The following is a 24,251-nucleotide window of genomic DNA, read 5'->3' as shown; positions in this document are numbered from 1 at the left end:
AAGTTCTACACGAGTTCTGAAACGTAGTAATACTGCCCGTTTTTAGACAATATTGGTATACACACACATGAACAATACTATGAAGTTAAAATATGTTCAGATAGAGTAAAAAAGAAATTCTTCAATGAAAATTCTTGAGATGTTTAATTATTTAGAAGAAGTAGTAAGTGAACATGTCATTGACCTAAACGTTGAGAATAAGGTAAACACTTGATATTTATCGAGCAATCAATTAATATATATTAACGTCGATTCCGATCTCAAGCAGTGCAAAGTGTTTCTATCACCTCTATTTAGGAAACACTTGTATGAGATCCTGTTTCTTGTTCCTTACTGATTAACCCTGTCGTATGTTCTAGGATATGGGTTGATCTTAATCAAAAGATGCTTAGTCATGACCAATTTTTGCAAATTGCTTGTCCCAATTTCTCCAAACACCTTAAGTTGTTTATTACAGAATCAAATTCAGCACATGCTTTTTTAATTCAGTTAAAATATGTAATACTTTTTAAAGAGTTTTGGAGCTTTAAAAGGAAATGTGGTACTGCTTATTTGGATATTTAAGATAAACAAAAAACTCTGTTTCACAAAATCTATGTAAGTAATATTGCTAAATGAAATAAGATACTTAAGCGAATTAGGCTTAGGAATTTTTGAGGGCCTGGAACTTAATAAATAGGTGCTAAGTCAATCATACATTGTGTCTGCACTTATTTGTATACAACTATTGCAAAGCGGAAATTGCTTATAAACACAGTATGAAATATACCCAAAGGCTTAATATTAGTAGCAATACAAAAAACAAGCCATTAAGCATTTTAAACATCGAATCAACAGAAGAGTATATCGATAACATAACATTACAGATTTAGGTCAAAAGTGTAGATGGCACCTCAGTGTAAAGAACCTAGCAATAACTTCATGAGTTGCGTGATAAGATGCCCTCCTCAGCCCATATGCACCTAAATAATAAACCCATACAGTGTGGGGCAAGATAGCCCTTCGATCTATAAGTACCCTACTAATAAACCATGCAGCCATGGGACTGCGCAGCCACCAACCTTCTTAGCAAACAATGTGTTTATAGACCTGTTCTCTTCATAAGTACGGGCGCTCAGCTTATGTTTACTCATTTGTATACAGCTTTTGTTTTTACAAGCAGTCCACATGTAAACTTTCGTCTAATTTTCACATTCCAATTATATTATTAGTTAAGATATATTTTGGTTAACTCTGACCTATCAAAAAGAATCATCAGTGATATACATCTGGCTGTTGCAGCATCTTTAAAACGGACTCTCATGCTTTGGCACCAGAAATTGTTTTTCTGGTTATTCATCTGAAAACACTTTATTTATAACTATTTTACAAGTTCATACCGAAATTGCAGGAAAGAATACTTTGTATCTAAAGTTTAAAACCCCACACAACTTCAAGTCCACTTGGAGTCATAGACCTAAGAATCACTTGACCTTGAAGCCTTTTGTTGAATCGCGTTACTTTTGCTATTTAAAGTTGTGGACTTCAAAGGTCAATATTTGAGCATATATCAACATTTGTTGAATGGTTCCAGCCGTCAGTATATTAGTTTTAACACTCCTTATAATTTGCCACACATTATTTTTCATCGAACAAAAACATATTTTTAACAAAAAACATGAGCGAGTCCCGTCAAAGGCATTTTTTAGTATGCGCACTTTTTCGTTTACAGAAACGACGGTGTAGCATTATGTATTAGCTCTGATACATATACGATCTGTCACAAGCCATCATATATTACACAATTTCATCCAACGAGATAGAGAAATGTGTTAGTGAGCAAACATTAAATACAATACAATTAATTAAGTTCATTCTTTACATTTAGGAAAATAACTGTCCAGAAAGATGATATCTCTGTAGTGAAGACGTTAAGGTCAAGTTTGATATCAAACCAATGGAGGGAAATACGGAACATACACCGAACAACGACACATTATTTGAGCGCGCCCCTTAAAGGTTCAGCGTTATTCAACCATGTTTTTTGAGGTGTAAATTATAAAAGCTCACTGCTTGATCGAAAGATTGATGTACATTGTTGCGAAACAAGAAATTTGATCAATGGAACTAAAAAGGCTTAAATGGAAGCGAAGACTTTATTTTTTTACTGGCGATGAACTCTTTGTCGAGCTATTTTCTCAGTCAATTTTATGTCAGCTGAGCTCATCTGAGCACCACTTCGAGCAGAAGGGGGAATGTTTACCTTTAAACCAAATTTGTCTTCTCTGATTGATTTTGTTTCCTGAAACCTTTATCCACAATAATGTCATCCAAATGAGCATTCTACTCAGCATTCATGCTTTCTAAAGTAGCAAGAAAACCACTTTTTCTGTTCAAACTGAATCAGAAATTGAGCCTGTAAATACATTGAACCGAACAATACACCACCTCTTAGTTTAATGCCAACAAGACCGTTTATATTGTTACATGACTTATATTCAGAATAGCATGGGCTTTGCCTTATCATGGAATTAGGCCGTTGAATTTGATTTCTGCTCCATCAATAATAACTAACGTATCCGGAAAATCTGCTGGTATCATTTTCACGATAATGACACGGTGAGGTCGTATCTTAACCGATGAAAATCGAAAATAACATAAATTGTATCCAGTTTTTAAATAATACACTCGCATCTTGTTGAGAAAGTGAGAACGAATTCCCAATGTGCACAAAATCATAGTTTTGTCTTTATTTTATCATTACAAGAAGCAGCTAATCTTCCATTGATATATTCTTCTGGCAGGAATATGTTTCATCAGGTGAAATGGCAACTCTTGAACTCTTGCACTAAGAAATTGTTTAATTGATCTTTTTCTTGTTTTGCCTCAGCAGTGTGGCACCAAAATTTAATTTAGCACTTCCTTTCTCAGCCTTTGTGGAATGTGTCTTTCTCTGCTGTAACTTTTCATTTTCTAGAATCAATTTGGCCAACTATTGTTTCAGGCTCTCATTTTTTGCAGCTAATGCCAGCATTTCCAGCAATACGTTTTCTAAAAGACAGCGCAACTTATAATGTATCACTTTTGTAAAATACAATAAGTTCTAAATGTTAATGTGATATTGAAATTTATGTTAAGGTAAGGTAAATGCTATGTATTACAGTGGCTACTTCTTGAGCCATTTAACACACCAAATGAGCAATGTTCCAGATGCGGGGACATAATTGTCAAAATAACTGAAATACAGTAGAGTAATTTTGGTAAACCCCCAAATACAGGATGCATTTCAGGGCAAGGGAAGGATGTTGCTGTCTCACTTGATGATGCAGTTCTGATTCAAAACATAACCCGAACACAGAGTGATTCTATTTAATGGCACGAAGAGGCATTAAAAATAACTGCTTAAAAGTTGGTGCTATATTGACCAGACAAACGACTGTCAATGAGTCATTCATGGAAAACACTTCCAATCGACCAAATCTGTAAACCAAGCCAACATCATATGGCCATGTAAATGAGAAAAAATGTCAAGAAAATGTACATCAACCCATTTCTGGGTGCCAGCCTATATGGCATCATTTGCAAAGATGGTGAAAGTGGAATTGTGGAAGATAAGTGTCCATATTCAGCTCTAGACATAACAATATTTGAGTCAGTCAGAAATTTGAAGGGCTTATTGATGATTGATGATGGGGAAACAATCAGGCTTTAAAAAATCATCATTACTTTTTGGTGCAAGGTCAGCTTATGATTTCAGGGGCTACTTTCATCGACTTTGTTGCATGTACCAGACAAGACCTGAAAATAGAAAGAGTAGTCACTGATAAAGATGTACTAATGTCAATGCTGAACGGCTTCTGCCTTTTTTATATTTAACATTTCAAGCCATATCTCGCTTTGTAAATCAATACCCCTAGACTTACCATCTGTTTGATCATTGGATGGCACAGTTTATGTCGCTGTTGTTGGCGACCGGTTAGCAATGATCTTGTCATTTTCATCTTCTAGAAGTGGGTAAGCTGGAAACTGCTGTTCTTGCCTGAATATATCCATATATGGTATTAAAGCAAATGTGTGAAAATGTTTATCGCTTGATGTACATAATGTTCAGTAGACTATAAGGATTTCCATCCGGAACTAATTATGCACTGCGTATATTTTCAGACAATACACTGTCAGATTCCTGTGGAATTAAATACATGGACATATTTAAATATTGTTTCTTGACAGATTGTTTATGCAAAAACATTAGTACTATTTTACAAAATACCGTTTGTGTCCTTGGTTGTAGGACGCGCTGTCAAGCCGCAATCTTTTTCTGGAAGGCTCGCACCTATGGCGGCCGTCTTACAGGCGTAGTGTGATTATACGGCAATGCTGGTAGAGGATCAGGGTTTCGCGTTGTAGGTTGGCCATCAACAAAGCGCTGAAATAAAATAAAGATATAAACGAAGATGACAGAAGTGCTGACCAATCTATTTCACAGAAAAGAAATGGGTCACACCTATTTCTTAAACTGTTAATGTTAATAACAGTTACCAACTCCCTCGGTCACTGTCATATCTTAAGTCAAAAAAGGTAACCAGCATCATCAATCAGTAATGTTAAGCATATTGGCTAACTGTCATTGTACAATTTATCAGATTAAAGGAAATGCATACCTATTAGAGTGTCGAAAACAGAAACGAGCAGAAAGGTTTACAAATGTTTATTTCTTTGGTTTACTTCCGTGTTACGGTTACGAGAGACAACCCAATTTCGTACTTCATAAAACGAATGTTGTGCCTTAATATAGTTGAAAAGTTTACAATACATTAAAAAACAGCAACATATTAAAATACTTTTAAACACACATAAACGTGCTTAGCTCACCCGATTTTTTATTTCTTCCAAATCCAGATCCAGGCCACCCATATAATCGAGGCAACTCATACACAGGTTTCTGTCTGGTTTCGAGAATGGATATAACTTGATATTGATCTCAAGTCTTTCGAGGGATCTACTGTCTGTGTACGATAACAATCAACATGTTTCCAGTGGAAAAAAATATTTGACGGATATAAAACCGTAAAAACACTTGTTTGTCGGACAAAACGGCGGATAGTAGACAAGCCGATGCGGGTTTATCAGTGCGGCTATCTGAATGGTCAATTGACCCGTCAATCAAACTCGTGACGTAAGTTCAGTTGGTCTTGTGATCCGGTGGAAACCTGTGTGCGTTTCATATATAGGATCAATGATATGTAACTACAAAATCAACTACACTGTAACACATGCTTTTTGGAGCTCGATTCTAACTTGCCGCATACTGGAATAGTAAAAAATTGCATATTCATGTATGCCCGAGTCATTTAATTACCTATTATTAAAGTTTCTTTCTTTTTTAGAATTTCACACCCAACAAAAAGCAGAAATTTCGTATGCTTTTAATGTTTTTTTATGCGAGTTCGGTAATAAAGAGTAAAATTATAATACACATATACTATAAGTGTTTGCAATACCAGGAAAAAGAAATTGGTGCCAAAATATGACCGAGTCCCTTTAAAAGATAAACTTCAGCAGCCAAATATATATCACTGGTGATTGTTTTCTTTTAGAGAGAGTTAACCAAAATGTGTATAAATTGATCAATGTGTATCCACATCATTTATGTACAGTAATTCATAAGTACGCGTTTGTCTACTATGTTAAACACATTTCTATACAGTCGATGTCTATTTTCTTTTGCCACATACTTTATTCATGTATGCGTTTGCCAATTTCGCATCCTCACGTGAACAACACCTGGTGTATATGAATCCCTCTCCGAAGCTGAAGCGCCTTCCAACTTCAAAAAACAATATACATGATTCTTTTATACCGTATCTTCTTATCATATGTAACGGAATTTCGACATGCGCTTTGCTGTCTAAATGTATTATACGGATGCCTTTGTCGTCGAAGTACAAGGTAGCTTTCCCTTCTATTCCACATAATGTTGTTAAGGGACTATAGAGGACTTCTCCAAACACTTCTTTGGCTGAAAGAAACAAATTGACATTCAGTTAAAGGCATTGCATCTGGAATAAAGCTCGTTTGTCAGAATCTGGACCAAAGAGTAAATATGTGTCTCGACTGTTATTGCAGCATTTTAACAGAAAGGGAATAAATGAGTTAACATATTACTTTAATGTTATTGCAGCATTTTAACAGAAAGGGAGTCAGTGAGTTAACAAATTACTTTAATGTTAAGGCAGCAGTTTAATGAAAGGGGGTAAATGAGTTAACATATTACTTTAATGTTACCGCAGTATTTTAAGAGAAAGGGAGTCAATAAGTTAACAAATTACTTTAAAATAATGTTATTACAGCAGTTTAACAGAAAGGGAGTCAATGAAGTAACATAGTGGTTTAATGTTATTGCAGCATTTTAACAGAACGGGAGTCAATGAGTTAACATAGTGGTTTAATGTTATTGCAGCATTTTAATAGAAAGGGAGTCAATGAGTTAACATATAACTTTAATGTTATTGCTGCAATTTAACAGAAGAGGAGTTAATAAGTTAACATATAACTTTAATGCTACTGCAGCAGTTTAACAGAAAGGGAGTAAATGAGTTAACATATCATTTTAATGCTACTGAAGCAGTTTAACAGAAATGAAGTAAATGAGTAAATATATTACTTTAATGTTACCGCAGCATTTTTTTCAGAAAGGGCGTCAATGTGTTAACATATTACTTTAATGTTACTGCAGAAGTTACACAGAAATGGAGTCAATGAGTTAATGCATTACTTTAATGCTATTGCAACAATTTAACAGAAGGGAGTCAATGGGTTAACATATTACTTTAATGTTATTGCAACAATTTAACAGAAGGGAGTCAATGAGTTACCATATAACTTTCATGTTAATGCAGCAGTTTAATAGAAAGGACGTCAATGAGTTAACATATTACTTTAATGTTATTGCAGCATTTTAACAGAAAGGGAGTCAATGAGTTAACATATTACTTTAATGTTACTGCAGAAGTTACACAGAAAGGAATTCAATGAGTTAACATATTACTATAATGTTATTGAAGAAACTAAACAGAAATGGAGTCAATGATTAAACAAAACGGGAGTCAATGAGTTAACATATAACTTTCATGTTAATGCAGCAGTTTAATAGAAAGGGCGTCAATGACTTAACATATCACTTTAATGCTACTGCAGCAGTTTAACAGAAAGAGAGTCAATGAGTTAACATATTACTTTAATGTTATTGCAGCATTTAGACAGAACGGGAGTCAATGAGTTAACATATAACGTTCATGTCAATGCAGCGGGTTAACAAAAATGGTGTCAATGACTTATCATATTACTTTAATGTTAAAGCAGCATTTTAACAAAAAGGGCGTCAACGAGTTAACAAATTACTTTAATGTTACTGCAATAGTTTAACAGAAAGGGAGTCAGTTAGTTAACATATTACTTTAATGTTACTGCAGCAGTTTAACAGAAAGGGAGTCAATGAGTTAACATATCACTTTAATGCTACTGCAGCATTTTAACAGAAAGTGAGTCAATGAGTTAACAGATTACTTTAATGCTACTGCAGCAGTTTAACAGAAAGAGAGTCAATGAGGTAACATTCCTTAATTATTGCTACTGAAGCAGTTTAACAGAAAGGAAGTAAATGAGTTCACATATTACTTTAATGTTACTGCAGCAGTTTAACAGAAAGGGAGTCAATGAGGTAACATATCACTTTAATGCTACTGCAGCAGTTTAACAGAAAGTGAGTCAATGAGTTAACAGATTACTTTAATGCTACTGCAGCAGTTTAACAGAAAGAGAGTCAATGAGGTAACATTCCTTAATTATTGCTACTGAAGCAGTTTAACAGAAAGGAAGTAAATGAGTTAACATATTACTTTACCGCAGCATTTTTTCAGAAAGGGCGTCAATGAATTACCATATTACTTTAATGTTATTGCAGTAATTTAACAAAAGGAAGTCAATGATTTAAAAAAGGGCGCCAATATGTTAACATTTAACTTTAATGTTATTGCAATAATTTAACACAAAGTGCGTTAATGAGTTAACATATTACTTCAATGGTACTGCAGTAGTTTAACAGAATGGGAATCAATGAATTAACATATTACTTTAATATAACAGCAGCAGTTTAAAAGAACGGGAGTTAATGAATCTACATATTACTTTAATTTTATTGCAGCATTTTAACAGAAAGGGGGTCAATGAGTAAACATATTACTTCGTTAATGAGTTAACATATAACTTTAATGTTATTGCAGCATTTTAACAGAAAGGGCGTCATTGAGTTAACAAATTACTTTAATGTTATTGCAATAGTTTAACAGAAAGGGAGTCAGTTAGTTAACATATTACTTTACTGTTACTGCAGTAGTTTAGATGAGTTAATATATTACTTTAATGCTACTGCAGCAGTTTAACAGAAAGGGAGTAAATGAGTTAATATATTACTTTAATGCTACTGCAGCAGTTTAACAGAAAGGGAGTAAATGAGTTAACATATTACTTTAATGCTACTGCAGTAGTTTAACAGAAAGGGAGTAAATGAGTTAACATATTATTTTAATGCTACTGCAGCAGTTTAACAGAAAGGGAGTAAATGAGTTAACATACCTTATTTTATTGCTACTGAAGCAGTTTAACAGAAATGAAGTAAATGAGTAAATATATTACTTTAATGTTACCGCAGCATTTTTTCAGAAAGGGCGTCAATGTGTTAATATATTACTTTAATGTTACTGCAGAAGTTACACAGAAAGGGAGTCAATGAGTTAACATATTACTTTAATGTTATTGCAGGATTTAACAGAAGGGAGTCAATGAGTTAACATATTACTTTAATGTTATTGGAACAATTTAACAGAAGGGAGTCAATGATTTAACAAAAAGGGAGTCAATTAGTTAATATATTACTTTAATGGTATTGCAACAATTTAACAGAAGGGAGTCAATGAGTTAACATATTACTTTAAAGTTATTGCAACAATTTAACAGAAAGGGAGTCAATGATTTTACAAAAAGGGAGTCAATTAGTTAACATATTACTTTAATGTTATTGCAACAATTTAACAGAAGGGAGTCAATGAGTTAACATATCACTTTAATGTTATTGCAACAATTTAACAGAAGGGAGTCAATGATTTAACAAAAAGGGAGTCAATTAGTTAACATATTACTTTAATGTTATTGCAACAATTTAACAGAAGGGAGTCAATTAGTTAACATATTACTTTAATGTTATTGCAACAATTTAACAGAAGGGAGTCAATGATTTAACAAAAAGGGAGTCAATTAGTTAACATATTACTTTAATGTTATTGCAACAATTTAACAGAAGGGAGTCAATGAGTTAACATATTACTTTAATGTTATTGCAACAATTTAACAGACGGGAGTCAATGAGTTAACATATTACTTTAATGGTATTGCAACAATTTAACAGAAGGGAGTCAATGAGTTAACATATTACTTTAATGTTATTGCAACAATTTAACAGAAGGGAGTCAATGAGTTAACATATTACTTTAATGTTATTGCAGCAATTTAACAGAAGGGTGTCAATGAGTTGACATATTACTTTAATGTTATTGCAACAATTCAACAGGAGGGAGTCAATGAGTTAACATATTACTTTAATGTTATTGCAACAATTTAACAGAAGGGAGTCAATGAGTTAACATATTACTTTAATGTTATTGCAACAATTTAACAGAAGGGAGTCAATGAGTTGTCATATAACTTTAATGTTATTGCAGCAATTTAACAGAAAGGGAGTCAATGATTTTACAAAAAGGGAGTCAATGAGTTAACATATTACTTTAATGTTATTGCTGCATTTTAACAGAAAGGGAGTCAATGAGTTACTTTAATGTTAGTGCAGCAATTTAACATAAAGGGAATCAATGAGTTCATATATTACTTTGAAGTTATTGCAGCACTTGAACAGAAAGAGGGTCAAATAATTTTATTTTGATTTAATGTTTTTTTTGCAGTATTTTAACATAGAAGTGGCAAATACAAGACATGTAACTGTGCTAATTTTATTTTAAGCTTAATTTTTAAGACAGAAACAAGTACTCATTGTGTTAGTTTTGATAGACCATGAGAAAGTAGCTCTGGTAGGGATTAACCAGCATCTCATTGGGTGGGAGGCCTACACCTATACAATTATACCACTAGTACATAAGTTTCAGTATTCAAAAGATTTTACAAAAATGATACTATAATCAGTGGGATTGCATTAAAGCAATATTGAACGCAATGACCTTATTCGCAGCTGTATGATGCGCTCTAGCCTAGACAATATCGATTTTTAGTATTATACGCTATTGAATTTGTAAACAGTAACAGTAACAGTAACTTCGATTTGATATAGTGTGTATTTCTCGCGTGTTGTCTCCCTTGAAATGAATAGTGAAAGCACAAAGATACTCTTTATATGCTTGGTTAATTTTAATTAAACATGTTTTAAAGTACCAAATACATAAGTTTGATTTGTTCGCATGAATAATGATGGTTATATACAGATGAGTTTTAATGTTTGGCCCGACTTTTCATTAGAAATAAAGGGGTTCGTTTCGTATTTAGGTAATAATTCATCATTAATCATGTCACCTTGCGTTGATTTCCGATTATCAAGATCGAGTTTTCGTCCTGTGTCCTGAGTGTTATCACCTTTGGCAGACGCGATCGTGTTGTGATCACCTTCCGTTTCTTTGGGCCATAAATGTTGTCTGCTCTTGTCAAGAACATGGTGTTCCTTTAGAATACGGTCATGCATTTTAACACAGATGGTACAGAAATGTTTTTTACAGGATTCACAGTAGCTCACTGATTCCGAATTCATTCCATTTTCTTTACAACTTGTACACGGGAAATTATAAATCATATCACTATCCATTGTGCCAGTGTAATAAGTCACGTTTTAATCCATTGTCAATTTAGTAGTTTTTTACATTTGAAAATATTAAACGTTTGTTTACCGATTGTAATAGTTCAAACAGGTCCATGGCAGGATTTAATTTTAAAATATTAAATAAAATTTAAAAACATAACACTTAATGTCCAACATAACATTATTTGTTTTGCGAAACAAATTTGCACTTATGTATCATTTAACATGTTAAATCTTGTGTATGCATAAGGTAAAACTGCAATTTTTTAAACAGTCGTCTTCTTTCTGGTTGTAAATTGGCCTTAACAGGTAGCATATATCAACACAAAGCACTTAAAATTGTTTGTAAAGAGTACATCACTGTGCGCGCTGAAGCAGTGATTCTATCGTTGAAAGGGGGTGATATCGGCTGTGAATACTACAAATTTATGGTAGATAATTTGGGCCTTAAATTCAATTCATTTAAATGCCTATTATTATAAAGAGCCAATCTTAAATTAACTAAACGCCTTCGTGTTTCAAAATTTGTTTTGACCCTGGTACATACAGATACGTATTAACGTACTCCATATGCCACCCGGGAAGGTTGTAACGGCAATAGAGAAGCACACTCCATTTGTCGACAGAACCTTATATTATTTGATAAAACTTTCAGGTGCGCTACGTTTTAGTTCAACGACTCATGGTGCTGTTGCATTTTCTGATTTGCTGCCGAAGTATCATCTTTACTTGAGAGTGTATCGTACTGCATCAGTTGGTTGTGTACCGTGGGCAATTTGGCTACGAAAATCTCGTAATCATAAATACTTAATGAGACCGTTATATTGGTTCTTCAAAGTACCAGATGCTTTACTGTTGAAAAATATTCTTGCGATTGCCGGAGTTGAACCGGGTCCGCCTTCTCAGTACAACAATATTTGGCAGTAGTCAACACCACACGGTCGCGGAAGCTACTGACACTGTACAGTTATTGGATAATATTTGAGTGTAACATGCGAATTTATTGGAAGAAGAGTTGTATCACCTGCCTCATGCATATTCATTAAAACGAGATTTTGTCAGTGAATTGTCCCTAGGTATGTATGAAGTGTAACAGAAGAAAGTGGTGTAGTTGCCGACGATGCTTACACATTTATCTCGAGTACATGTAACAGAAACCCACCAGAAATACGTTTTAAGCAGTATAAGCGTATTTGACATGATGTTGTCCTAAAATTATGTCATGAACTGTTGATTGCATCACATGAAATAATGTATCTAGCGATCCCTTTAATGAAGATGTAAATGGAAAGTAAATTGTTGGTTAAGTGTTAATTAATTTTCCACTTGTTATTATCAAGTACTAACTTCCGGGGAATTAGACGCTTGCGTTGGTAAAGCTAATGGTAAAGTTAACCTAGATTCAAATATACCATTGTGTTAGGAATAACTTACTAGTTCCTTTATTAAGCAGTAAAGCAGACATAATTTTAAAACACATTTGTAAAACTTATACTGTCTATACCTGAACTCGACTGCTTTTAATACTTTGAGCTTACCGTCGATAATTCCGATATGTTTTCTGTATGCATTACGTTTATTGACCTTTCCAAGTGTTATCCTTTCTTTATGATTTGCATTTGTGAACTCTCCTGTCTTGTGCATTCGGTTTCAAGAGAATTGTGCAATATACATTATTCATGAGTTGATTGAATATAGTTGACCTTTCTCAAACAAAACTGTTGCCTCTCATGTTGAATTTGTTGCTATTACATGTATTCTCAAATGACATGTAGGGTTTTCCAAGTTAGATCTATATTTCACTTCCTTCAACGGTCGGGAGGGTTTTCTTGCATCAGAATAAGAAAAGACCATGCATTGCACACTTTAACTAATTAATGAATTGATTGATAACGTTCAATTTTTAGAAAATTACTTTAAGTTAAAGATATTTCTTTAAAGGTGCACTCTCACAGATTTACCGATTTTACAACTTTTTTATTTTTTGTCTTGGAGTTAGCATATTATTGCGTAAATATCTGCAAACCAGTGATAAAAGACTGCTGATAAAAATATTAGGTCACATATGTTTATATATATTATTTCGAAAATAAATGTTTTATGGCTTAAACCGTTAGTAACATTAATTTTTTAGCTTAAATATTAAATTCTACGATTTAATTTTTTGTCAGCAGTCTTATATAACTGGTTTAAATGCAATTTCGCAAAAATTGCTTCGTTCCAAGACCAAAAAAAAAAGTTGTTCACGTTCAGTATGTGTGAGTGCAGCTTAAAAATGAAATTTTTATACACTTCATGATATAAGTTAACTTTGAGATAGATTCCAAATTAAGAAAAAAAATAGTTTTGCATCTTTTGTCATTTGTGCATGTTTTTTTAGCGTATATTTTTAAGAAGAATTGTTCACCAACTGTATGTAAAAACAAACATTGGTGTACGAGTGGAGGCTTGAGGAAGACTTTTCTTAACATAGCGAGAAAAATTAAGTTAATTTGTATAAAAATAAATATGTTGACGATATCAGAAATTCCAAACATTTCCGAAAAAATATTCGATATACTTCGATATATGGAGCGATACAATGCAATCGTGATTGTAGAATATACCACACTAACATAATGTTTCAATTACATACAATTAAAAAAAAAAAAAATTGTAACTTTATAGGTTTATTAACATAATGGCATTGAACTGGCGGTTTACAAATAAGTGCTTTTGTTTAAATATATGGACACAGAGATGTATTTACTTCCTTGACAGAATCATATTAAAAGCGGATGTTACAATACAAGTTTCACCCTCAATTGCTTTAAAACCAATCGACCGTCTTAAAGCGTAAACCCTACACAATTTAAGTTATTGTTGTGCATTATCAGCAGTATTAAATGATTTAAAGTACTTCTTTTAGAATAAGATAAACCAACAACAACATTCCTTGTTAGAAAATCATTGAAATACATGAACACTGTTAACACAATTAGAATAACTAAACGTAACTTAACGTAACATATTTTTATGACCCAGAAAAGACGAGTTACCACCAACATTTTCATAGATCTATAATCCATGTTGGCTTTCTTCCACAGTGTTGTCTTAAAAAAACAACAACGGCATTACTTGTTAAAAATTCATTGAAATACATGAACACTGTTAACACAGTCAAAATAACTAAACGTAACATAACGTAACATATGTTTAATGCACCTTTTACATTCAGCATCTGGGAATCACGCTATGTCCATACTTGAGTTGGTCTGCCGGTGGAAACGGAATTGAGCTGTATGAATTTACCGAATGGAAGAGTTAAACTATTAAAATAATATCCTAATGTACTGTATAAAAACAACAACAAGGAAGTGATTTTTCAATTTCGTTATCTTTATTTCCAGTCTCTTTCATTGCTTTCAAGACATATACGCCCTAATGATTTTCAAGTACAATTTGGCTTTCACAAGCGTTAATCTAATACGGTATACACATTTGTATAGAGTCGATGTCTACTTCCGTTTGCCGAAAGCTTCGTCAAGGTATGAGTTCACCAATTTCGCATCCTCAGGTGAACAGCACTTCATAATAATAAATCCCTCTCCAAAACAGAATCGTCTTCCAACTTCAAAATAAAACATAATTGTTTGTTTTCGACCAAATTTTCTAATCATATTTAAAGGAATTTCTACTGAAGCTTTTCCATCTGAACGCATTATACGGATGCCTTTGTCTTCGAAGTGCAAGGAAACTTTACCAACTATTCCGCATAATTTTGTTAAGGGATTCTCGAGGACTTCACACATAACTTCATTTGCTGGAAAAAGAAACAAATCAACATTTTGTTGAAGGCCTTACACCTAAAGTAGTTGCTAAAACCATTTATCAGGTAGTGGAATAATGTGTAGATACATGACTTTAACTTTATTTAAAGAGACTTATTTCAAGAGATAAACATTTCGGGAATCTTTGTAGAATGTTTATACAAAAATAAATATAACACTAGGAATGATCAGTTTCATTGAATGACTGTCGGTTTCAAAAAGCTATATAGTCCTGTCACATCGCGTTGGTGAATAATGGAACATTACTATTTCTAACTGAAAAGTTTTGTCTTACTACGTTTAAATGGCATGGTACTATGTCTCATTGACGTTTTGGTGTGTATAACTAACATGTGATCTTGTGTAACCAGTATGCCATTACGTCTAACTGACATGATATTTATATAGAGTCTGACTGACTTGCTATTATGTTTAACTCACATTTTGTTATGATTAACTACTGTTAAGTGTGATAGACATACTATTATGTCGAAATGACATACTGTTATTTCACTGATATATATTTTTGATATGCATTTAAACTAAATGTATTGTTTCAAACGTACTGAACTTAATAATTGTGAACAATTAAACAAACAATCTATACCGACTCGGCCTGGATACATTAAGCATACATTAATTTCGTATTGAAAAGGTCGGCTGGGTTAACCGTTCGGCTATCCGGACGAAATACACTGGCAATGGAGAAATTAAAAGCGTATATTGTGCGTAGATGACAATTCAAAAGTAGATACAAAAGGGAGATTTCACAAAGGAGGAACGCGTGAAACAATTAAATATCAATGATTTAAAACCAACAACAAATTAATCAGTAATGCTTGATGTTGGTCTAATAAATGTTTCATCTGTGAGGAAGTTTGTTCTAATGAGTGCATCGTCGTTACGGACAAGTGTTTTGTTTTATACGATTAATCATGATTATGTTGGGGCATTTTAGACATATTTGACATGTCTTCTTAAGCGATATGATCGGTTTCAAGAATAGAGCATTCTCCGTAATGAAATATTTTTTGGGCATAATAATGTATCAGTTAGTATACCAATTACATTCCATAAACACAGTTCAATAGTATTACGTAATTATGTATCGATTGCCTATGTCAAAATGTTATTAAGACATGATAGCACGTCAAATAGATAAATATACATTTCAGTTATACATAATAACTCATTTAGATAGACATTATAGCACTTCAGTTTGACATGATAGTATGCCAGTTAAACATTGTTATACTAAAAATAGACAAAGCAACATGTCATTTAAAAATTACTTCATATCCGGCATAAAACTAGCAAACTTATTTCCCATAATGCAGTTCTGGCTTTGAAAAGGTTACAATCGTAGTCATTGATATGTGACGATAATTGGGTTGTTTGTCGTCCTTGAAATTCAAATTGACAACACGAAGATACAACCGTATTGTTTTATTCATGATCAAAATTACTTTTTAGTATATTCCACAAATATATCAATGATTTAAACAAATGAACAAGTGAATATTATTATGAGCAAGACGGTAAACGCCAATTAAACTGGCCCATTATGTAATTAAACATATTCATTTCACCTGGAATAAGTTTATGACGATCAAGGTTTATTTACTGTATTGTGCTCTCCGTTTTAGGACCCTGAACAGCTCATAGTAATATTAACTGGTTGATATGTTAAGATATATATGGTAATTACCAATAAAACTTTCCCATTACGTAATTAAACATATTTATTTCACCTGAAGTAGATTAAGGACGATCAAGGTCGACTTCCTGTCGTGTGCTCTCAGTTTTAGGACCTTGAACAGCTCATTATAATACTAACTGGTTCATATGTTAACATAAATATGGTAAATGCCAATAAAACTGGCCAAATACGCAATTAAACATATTTTTCACCTGGAGGAGGTTTAGGACGATCAAGGTCGACTTCCTGTCGTGTGCTCTCCGTTTTAGTACCCATAACAGACGAGTTACCACAAACATTTTCATAGGTCAATACTCCATGTTGGCTTTCCTCCATAGTGTTGTATCGGACAGACGCAATGTTCACGTAAGACACGTCATTGTCTTTGCAATGCACATGATGTTCGGTCTTGTCATGAATATTGTGTTCTTTTAGAATACGGTCATGCATATCTTTGCATGTACTACAAAAGTGTTTTTCACATTGTTCGCAGTAACCCACTGAGTCCGAGTTCATTCCATTCTCTTGGCAACTTGTACACGGAAAATCATAAATCATATCACTATCCATCTTTTAATTATTATGATAAACAAGTCACTTTTAAATGATTTGTCAACATGGCATATGCTTGCATTCTAAAGCATTCAATGTTTGTTAACAGATTCAAACACACAGCTAAGATGTATTCCCCAAAACTGATAAACGACCAGATTTGAAAGTATCGGATAAAAATCTCTTATATAAAACAGTCTTCTTAACAAACGGAATTGAAAGATCATAGTTTAAGAGTTATCAAGCAGTTGCACGAGGAAGAATACAATACATCGCCTGTTCAAGATCTTGCCATTTCATCATTTATCTTTTAAAGGACAGAATATGAATCAACAGGATGCTTATACACTTCCTGTTTTGATTGATGAAACTTCAACCTGACACTATTTCGCAAATAGCGCGTTGTTATAAAATAAACTATGTTACTCATTTGCTGAACCTGTTGTCGGAGTAAATATCGATGTTCATGCGCCTGCATACAGTTGCATTGCATGTCATTAAATACTAGTAATGTAAACAATCCACCGAATTTTCTTAGAATTAACAAAATATGATATAATTTTTTCTATAAAACAATCTTCAAAAACAATGCAATTGATTGTGAAACTTATTTTTTGTCTATCCTTTGTTAAAACGCCGTTTATATTTAGTCTAACTTTGTTTGAAACCGCCCTGTACAACTTTTATGTAAATCTTACTAAAACCATATCCCGAAGTCGAGCAATACAAGGTCAGTTTCTTGCGACCTTTCCTTCCGCCGACCTGATGAGTGATTATACTGTGATGAACATCCGCAATGAAATAAACAAATAATATATCTGATATTCCACTGGTACTCCAAAAGCTATTGGAGGCTTTTACCGTTTACCGGAATATCTCAGACATTACGCAATTGATTTGAAAACCAAGACGTCGGGGATTCAAGGCACTCAGGCGAAACCTTTCTTGCTATAATCTGGGAAAGTATTTGTTGATTAAAACGTGTGGCGAGTGACGAGAGTACCACGGACTCGCGACGGAAACCGCACCTGTACAAATACTTGATCCTAAAATGTTCTAATAATAACAAATATAGTCTGTGACATTGTTGACCAAGTCCAGTTACCTCAGTAAACAAAGTTTATGTAGAAAGGGGTTGTCTCAAAATAGCATAAAGCAGTATTAAGCAATGTCGTTCAACTTTGATGTAAATTGTTTTCGGCAATGGCGATTGTTCATATGAGCCCCTCACTTTCGTATGATTGAAAGTAGATTTTTGACACACAAGGTTGATAACTAGAAGTATATGCATGTCTGTAAGGTCGTTAAAAGAAGCCTTTAAACCCTTACCATTTTCAAGATGTGCACTCGCCCAGTTGGACAACAAAATTTGGGGTTCACTTGCCAGGACCAGCAATTTGGTTGCCAAAATTCATTTGACAGCCATGAATAACACAGATTGTGCGTATCTTAAGGTTTTGCCAAGAACGAATACCTCGGTTAAAGTTAATAGTTCAGATGATACTTTGTGAAGTTCACTTTTATAAAGATTCCAATATTGTACATGCTTATTTAAGCTGCACCTTTACAGGATCTGGAGGGTTAAGAAAGTGTCCACATGAAGTTCAATAAATTGGTGTTGAATGTGATGCAGTCTACCAATACTTTGGCTTTAAATGGAGAATTGGGCAGGTTCCTTTTTTTGAAAGACACGTTATAATGGATAAGTATTTCTCATAGCTTCATTTAGTGAAATCTTATTTTCATTCAGAACTCATATTTTATGCTGGCAACATTCAAATTTTAAGATATTTTTCTTTACTTTGATAAATAAATACCAAAATGTCATCAATTGAATAGATGTTTAAGAAATATGCGTAATTGAATTTGTAATGACCTTAGATTTAAAATACTTTATCACAATACTATGAAACTTCAAAAAAACAATATTAAATTTTCCTGCAAGAAATCCTAAAATAAAATTCTTAATACGGCGGGTGTGCTAGTGCATGTTAAGAAAACCATCGAGAAATAGGTTTCAAGACTCACAAGCGTATTTTGTCAAATTGTTGTTCTTAAAATAAGCCATGAACTTATAACTAATCATATAATATACTGTTTCCATTAACTGGGATGTAAAGTGAACATAAATTATTGTGTTATTGATAAAGAGTTAACAATTTTTCCAACAATGATTATGAAGTACTTACATCCGGTAATGGTAAAGCTAATGATAAAGTTAATCTCAATTGATCTGAACGATTGTTTCAGTAATACGTAAATATTTCCTTTTTTAATCACTATAGCAAATTGAATTTTCAGTGACAACCAAATACATGAATTCAAAAGAAGTTATACATGTTTTATACATGCAATTTACTTAACATGCAAAGAGTTTTAATGACAATGTTATCATTACATTTAATACTTTGACCTTATATGATATTTTCCATGATTTCTTCTTGATGTATTATCTTTATCGACCAACACATGCGTGAGTTTTCATTATGATTTGCATTGTTGAACTCTCCAGTCTTGGGCATTCGGTTTCAAGAGAATTGTTCAATATATATTATTTACGAATAAAGTGGACTTTTCTCAAACAGAACTGTGCTTCAAATGCCGAATATTCTGTAATTACATGCAGGAATTTCTAAGTTGAATCTATATTTTACTTGCATCAACAGGCGCGTAGGTTTTCAAGCATCTTAATGAGAACAAAAACATGTATTCCGCACTTTTACTTATGAATAAAGTAATGGTTAATTTTCAATTTATAGAAAACTACTTAAAATTAAAAGAAGAATTCTTCAAATATTGAATGATACAGATTTAAAAGTATCACTTAACTTTGTGTCAGATTCCAAGTTAAAAAAGAAACAACTAACACATCTTTATTCATTTGAAATTATCTTTATTTATATGGTAAATTGAAAAGGATTTTTTTAACAACAAATTGGTATAATATTGGAATAAATGATTTCGTAGTATGTCACGGAACAGTAGAAGCACAGTTTCTATATTCCAGCTGCTAAGGTTAATTTGAATAAACTATACGAAAATGTAAAAGAAGATACAATATTTATGCAAAAAGCTACAGAAACAAGCTCAGTAGCAAAAAGGTTTAAACATAAACCCGGTTTAATGCAACTGGGTAAACGCCAAAGTCATATAACCAATAATGTCAAACAAGAAACATTGAAGAACAGCATATAACTACACAAGCATCACAGTGCATACATACTATATATAAAAAACTAGGTATGTTATCAAGGATTGCTAGGTACCGCCTTGGAGCGGTCAGTAAAATGTACTGGTTTAAACCAGTTTTAGTGCACAAACCGCACTCTTATCTCAACGATCCTAAATAAAGATAAAACGCCAAAGGTAAATCTTATCAAAGTATGCATTAACTTGAGGAAACTTAACAATGAATCAAATAATAATAAACTTATAGGTAAACCCAAAGAACTTCTATGATAAGAGATCCCAACTCTATCTGCAGACGGAGGAATACAATTCAGAGCACCTAATGCAAAAACTTTTCAAAGATACGATGCAGTCATTGTTTGATACTATAAACATCACACACAGTCTACCTTACAAAACAAAAGGTTTAAAACTTTGTGATCATACAGTTTCATATTAAAAAGCATCATTGTACTTAAACTGGGAACAAATAAAGAAAACATTTTTAAAAATAAAAGCGACATGTATTTGCTTATCTTTCCTTTCAAATGATTTGAAAATGTAAAATATTTGAAGAAAATGAAGTCACATGCCAAAACACTTCGAGTCATCCAAAAACGTTTTAGCCATAAAGGGTTTGAAAGATAACATAAATTAGCAAACAAATAACATGCAACTGCATTTATTTAAATGTGTAGTCAGAAACAACTATATTTACTTCCTCGGTTGAATCATAGTCAAACCGATGTAAAAATAATAGTTTCACCCTCAATTGTTTTGCAAGTATAGACCGACTTATAACGTAAGCTTTTGAAGAATTATCCTACGCAATTAAATTAACAATGGCGCATAAAACGCAACATTAAAGATGCACTCTAACTCCCAAATCAGATTTAACACAATTAATAATATAGTTAGGTTTTAATATTCCAAAAAGGATGAATCCATGTCGAAAACAATGGTTCTTATGAATGATAGCGAGTTTATTTTGAAAGAAATAAGCATAAAACACGGTATTTCTACCTTATGTGAAGATATTGTAAACCAAAGAAAATCTTTTAGCATTCACCAATCATTTAATATATTTTCGCTTTCTGCTATTAAATACACGGTATTTTCCATAAATGCATTTTTAAGTAAGTAGTTTAAAGTTTATCGTAAAAATTGATGTTTGTTATACATGCGTATGTATTGATTTTGAATAAGAGTGTTACTTTTAATGATTTAACCTTCTTTTTTATATTTAATGACAATGTTATAAATGTAAAAAAAATCACCAATCGCTTGTTTAAAAATCATTAAACAGCTACGACATGTTTTTACATTTTGTACAGTCAGAACAGCTTAACCTATAAAAAGATGTAACATATTTCATTAAGTCATTCTTTTTTACATCACGCTATCCCCATCCTTGGTTGGTGCTTCCGGTGACGTCATATAACAGTGTTTGTTTACAATATGGAAGGCTAAAACTATTACAATAAGTTTCTAAGGCACTCTATAGAGAAGAAAGAGGATGTTACTGTTTTTATTATATACCCATCATAACGCAATACATATCGCAAAATACGGTAGTCTGTATTCCACTGTCGTGCAACACGGCCGTATACCACTCTGTTGATTTCATTAACGTATCATTGCACGATGTCAAAATGATTTAAACATAAAAGTATGCGTCATTGAAATAGCATTTATTATGCAAGCATGTGTCTTTAAAGTAATTTTACCAGTAATGTATATATGTACTGCGTTTTAATCCGGAATGTCGTATTCGAATGTACTTTATAGAAAAAAAATAATAATAACACGGAATGTAATTGTATTAATTTACCACATTGAAGCCTAAAACTACTTATATAAATCTCTAAGGCACTTCAATGTAAATCGAACCATTATGAGTTAATTTGCTTTAGTCATTTTATTTTTTATTTTCAATTTCTATTTTAACGATCATGAACAATACAATTGAAAATACATGGACAAGCCCAGTAGTCGAAAATTTGAAAATAAACTCTATGTCTATGTTGTCTATGTTACACAATGCAACTGCATGTATGCCTGCATATATGCCCGAACGCGTTTCAAATACATTGTTACCTTTACATGCGTTCATCTACTATGTTATACACTTGTTTACAAAATCTACTTTCGTTTGCTGATAGCTTCGTTCACGTATGAATTTGTCAAATTCGCATCCTCAGGTGAAGAGCACTTTATAATGATAAAGCCCTCTCCGAAACAGAAGCATTTACCAACATCAAAATAAAACATGAATGTTTTTTTTCGACCAAAGTTTTTTATCATATGTATAGGAATTTCGAGATATGCTTTTCTGTCTGATTTAAATATACGGATGCCCATGTCGTCCAAATACACTGTAGTTTTACCAACTATTCCACATAACGTTGTAAACGGACTTTCGAAGACTTCACAGATAACTTCCTTTGCTGAAAACAACAACAAACAACATTAAGTTAAAGGCTTTTCACCTGAAATAATTACTAAGCCCGTGTATCAGGTAGAGGATCAAAGCGTAAACAGAGTAGTATTGGACTAATTTGAAATATAATTATGTTTAACTGATAAGATATTTAGTCTGTGATGTGTCATCCTGCCTGACTTAAATGTTATTATGCCTACAGCTATAATGGTCTATCGGTATATCTAATTGGTGTATAACAGCCATCTTCCTATGTCTAACAGACATTTAATTACATCTCAAGCATGCCAATATGTCTAATTGGCAGTTTAAATACTTCGAACTTACATGGAATCCTATCTAGCTGGCATGTCATTAATTATTTTATGAATCTTCTATTAAAGCAGTTTCCATTGTTAAGCGTCTTTTAAATGAACTGAAATAATGTTTTGACATTATAATATGTCAGTTACGCATAAAACGTGCCAGTTAGACACAATAGCATATCAATAAGACATAATTGCATACCATTCACACATAGTGAAAGTAAAAAATCATTTTAGTCAGGAATTTCAACATGTCGGTAACCCATGACGACATGTTAGTTAGACATGACATAATTCCAAAAAGATATTAAGACATTTTTTTCATAAAAACACACAATATGACAAATTGAAGCACGCCAGTCTGACATACTAATATGACAATTAAATATTATAAAACAAAAGTAAGACATAATGACATGGCAGAAAACGATAAAAAGTATGACAACAGAATACTGTTGTTTCGTTTACAATCATATTTATTGATTTCTTGACGAAAATTCAAAGTGGAACAGATTTACTTTGCGCGATTTGTCGTCCTTGAAATGCAAGGTGTCCGCACAAAGATACATCCGTAGCATTGTATTAATGTTCAAATGAAATAGTTTTTATGAATATCTACAGATGTGACAATGATCATAACGTATTCACAAGTGAAAAAGTATTTTGGGCAAACCGTAAAAGTAACAATAGATCGCAATAATTGCATAATTATATCACCTTGAGTAATATCATTGCGGTCTCGATCGATGTCTTGCCCTGTGATCTTTGTTTTTATGCCATGAGCAGATGTGTAACCACGGCCATTTCCTTGGGTCAATAATTCCTGTTGGCTGTTGACTGCAATATTATCTCGCGCAGACGCGATGTTGATGTTAGTACTGTCATTCTCTTTCTTAGATAGTTTATGTTGGCTTTCGTTTGGAATATTGTCTTGGACAAACCGAACGGTGTCGTTACCATCGTCATTTTCTTTGACAATGGTGTCGTATTTTTCTTTGCTCCACAAATGTTGGAGGCTCTCGTCAAGAACCTTGTGTTCCTTAAGAATACGGTCATGCATTTTAATACAGACATTACAAAACAGTTTTTCACATTGTTGGCAGTAACTCACTGAGTCCGAGTTCATTCCATTCTCTTGGCAACTTGTACACGGAAAATCATAAATCATATCACTATCCATCGTTTAATTATAATGACCTAGTCACGTTTTAATGATTTGCTAATATGGCATATGCTTTCATTCAAAATTGTTTAATGTTTGTTACAAGCCTTATACAAAAAGCTAAAGATATAGTTTGCAAAGCCGATAAGCGGCCGATTTTAAAGTATCGGATAGAAATCTCTTATATTAAACAGTGTTCTTAACAAACTGAATTAAAAGAGC

The 24,251-nt window shown here is 32.8% G+C and overlaps 2 protein-coding genes and 1 long non-coding RNA gene across 3 annotated transcripts; all 3 read right to left on the bottom strand.

Moving 5' to 3' along the window:
* Positions 1-3,485: 3,485 nt before the first annotated feature.
* On the bottom strand, positions 3,486-11,165 carry LOC128222635 (uncharacterized). The gene is made up of 5 exons (XR_008259187.1): positions 10,615-11,165; positions 4,852-5,998; positions 4,250-4,405; positions 3,903-4,018; positions 3,486-3,777 (listed from the first exon to the last, which is right to left on the bottom strand). It is a non-coding gene; the product is annotated as an uncharacterized LOC128222635 (long non-coding RNA).
* Positions 11,166-13,547: 2,382 nt separating this feature from the next.
* On the bottom strand, positions 13,548-17,243 carry LOC128221267 (uncharacterized). The gene is made up of 2 exons (XM_052929812.1): positions 16,615-17,243; positions 13,548-14,696 (listed from the first exon to the last, which is right to left on the bottom strand). The coding sequence occupies exons 1-2, from the start codon at positions 16,970-16,972 to the stop codon at positions 14,392-14,394; spliced, it is 663 nt and encodes a 220-aa protein (XP_052785772.1). The 5' UTR covers positions 16,973-17,243; the 3' UTR covers positions 13,548-14,391.
* Positions 17,244-19,911: 2,668 nt separating this feature from the next.
* On the bottom strand, positions 19,912-24,241 carry LOC128222506 (uncharacterized). The gene is made up of 2 exons (XM_052931545.1): positions 23,585-24,241; positions 19,912-22,569 (listed from the first exon to the last, which is right to left on the bottom strand). Exons 1-2 carry the CDS (start codon positions 24,045-24,047, stop codon positions 22,265-22,267), a joined length of 768 nt encoding a protein of 255 aa, XP_052787505.1. The 5' UTR covers positions 24,048-24,241; the 3' UTR covers positions 19,912-22,264.
* Between the last annotated feature and the right edge of the window lie 10 nt (positions 24,242-24,251).

The sequence above is a fragment of the Mya arenaria genome, chromosome 16 (assembly GCF_026914265.1).
Source record: "Mya arenaria isolate MELC-2E11 chromosome 16, ASM2691426v1".
Lineage (NCBI taxonomy): Eukaryota > Metazoa > Mollusca > Bivalvia > Myida > Myidae > Mya > Mya arenaria.
The sequence above is the reverse complement of the archived record's forward strand: the minus strand, read 5'-3'. Positions and strand labels throughout refer to the sequence as shown.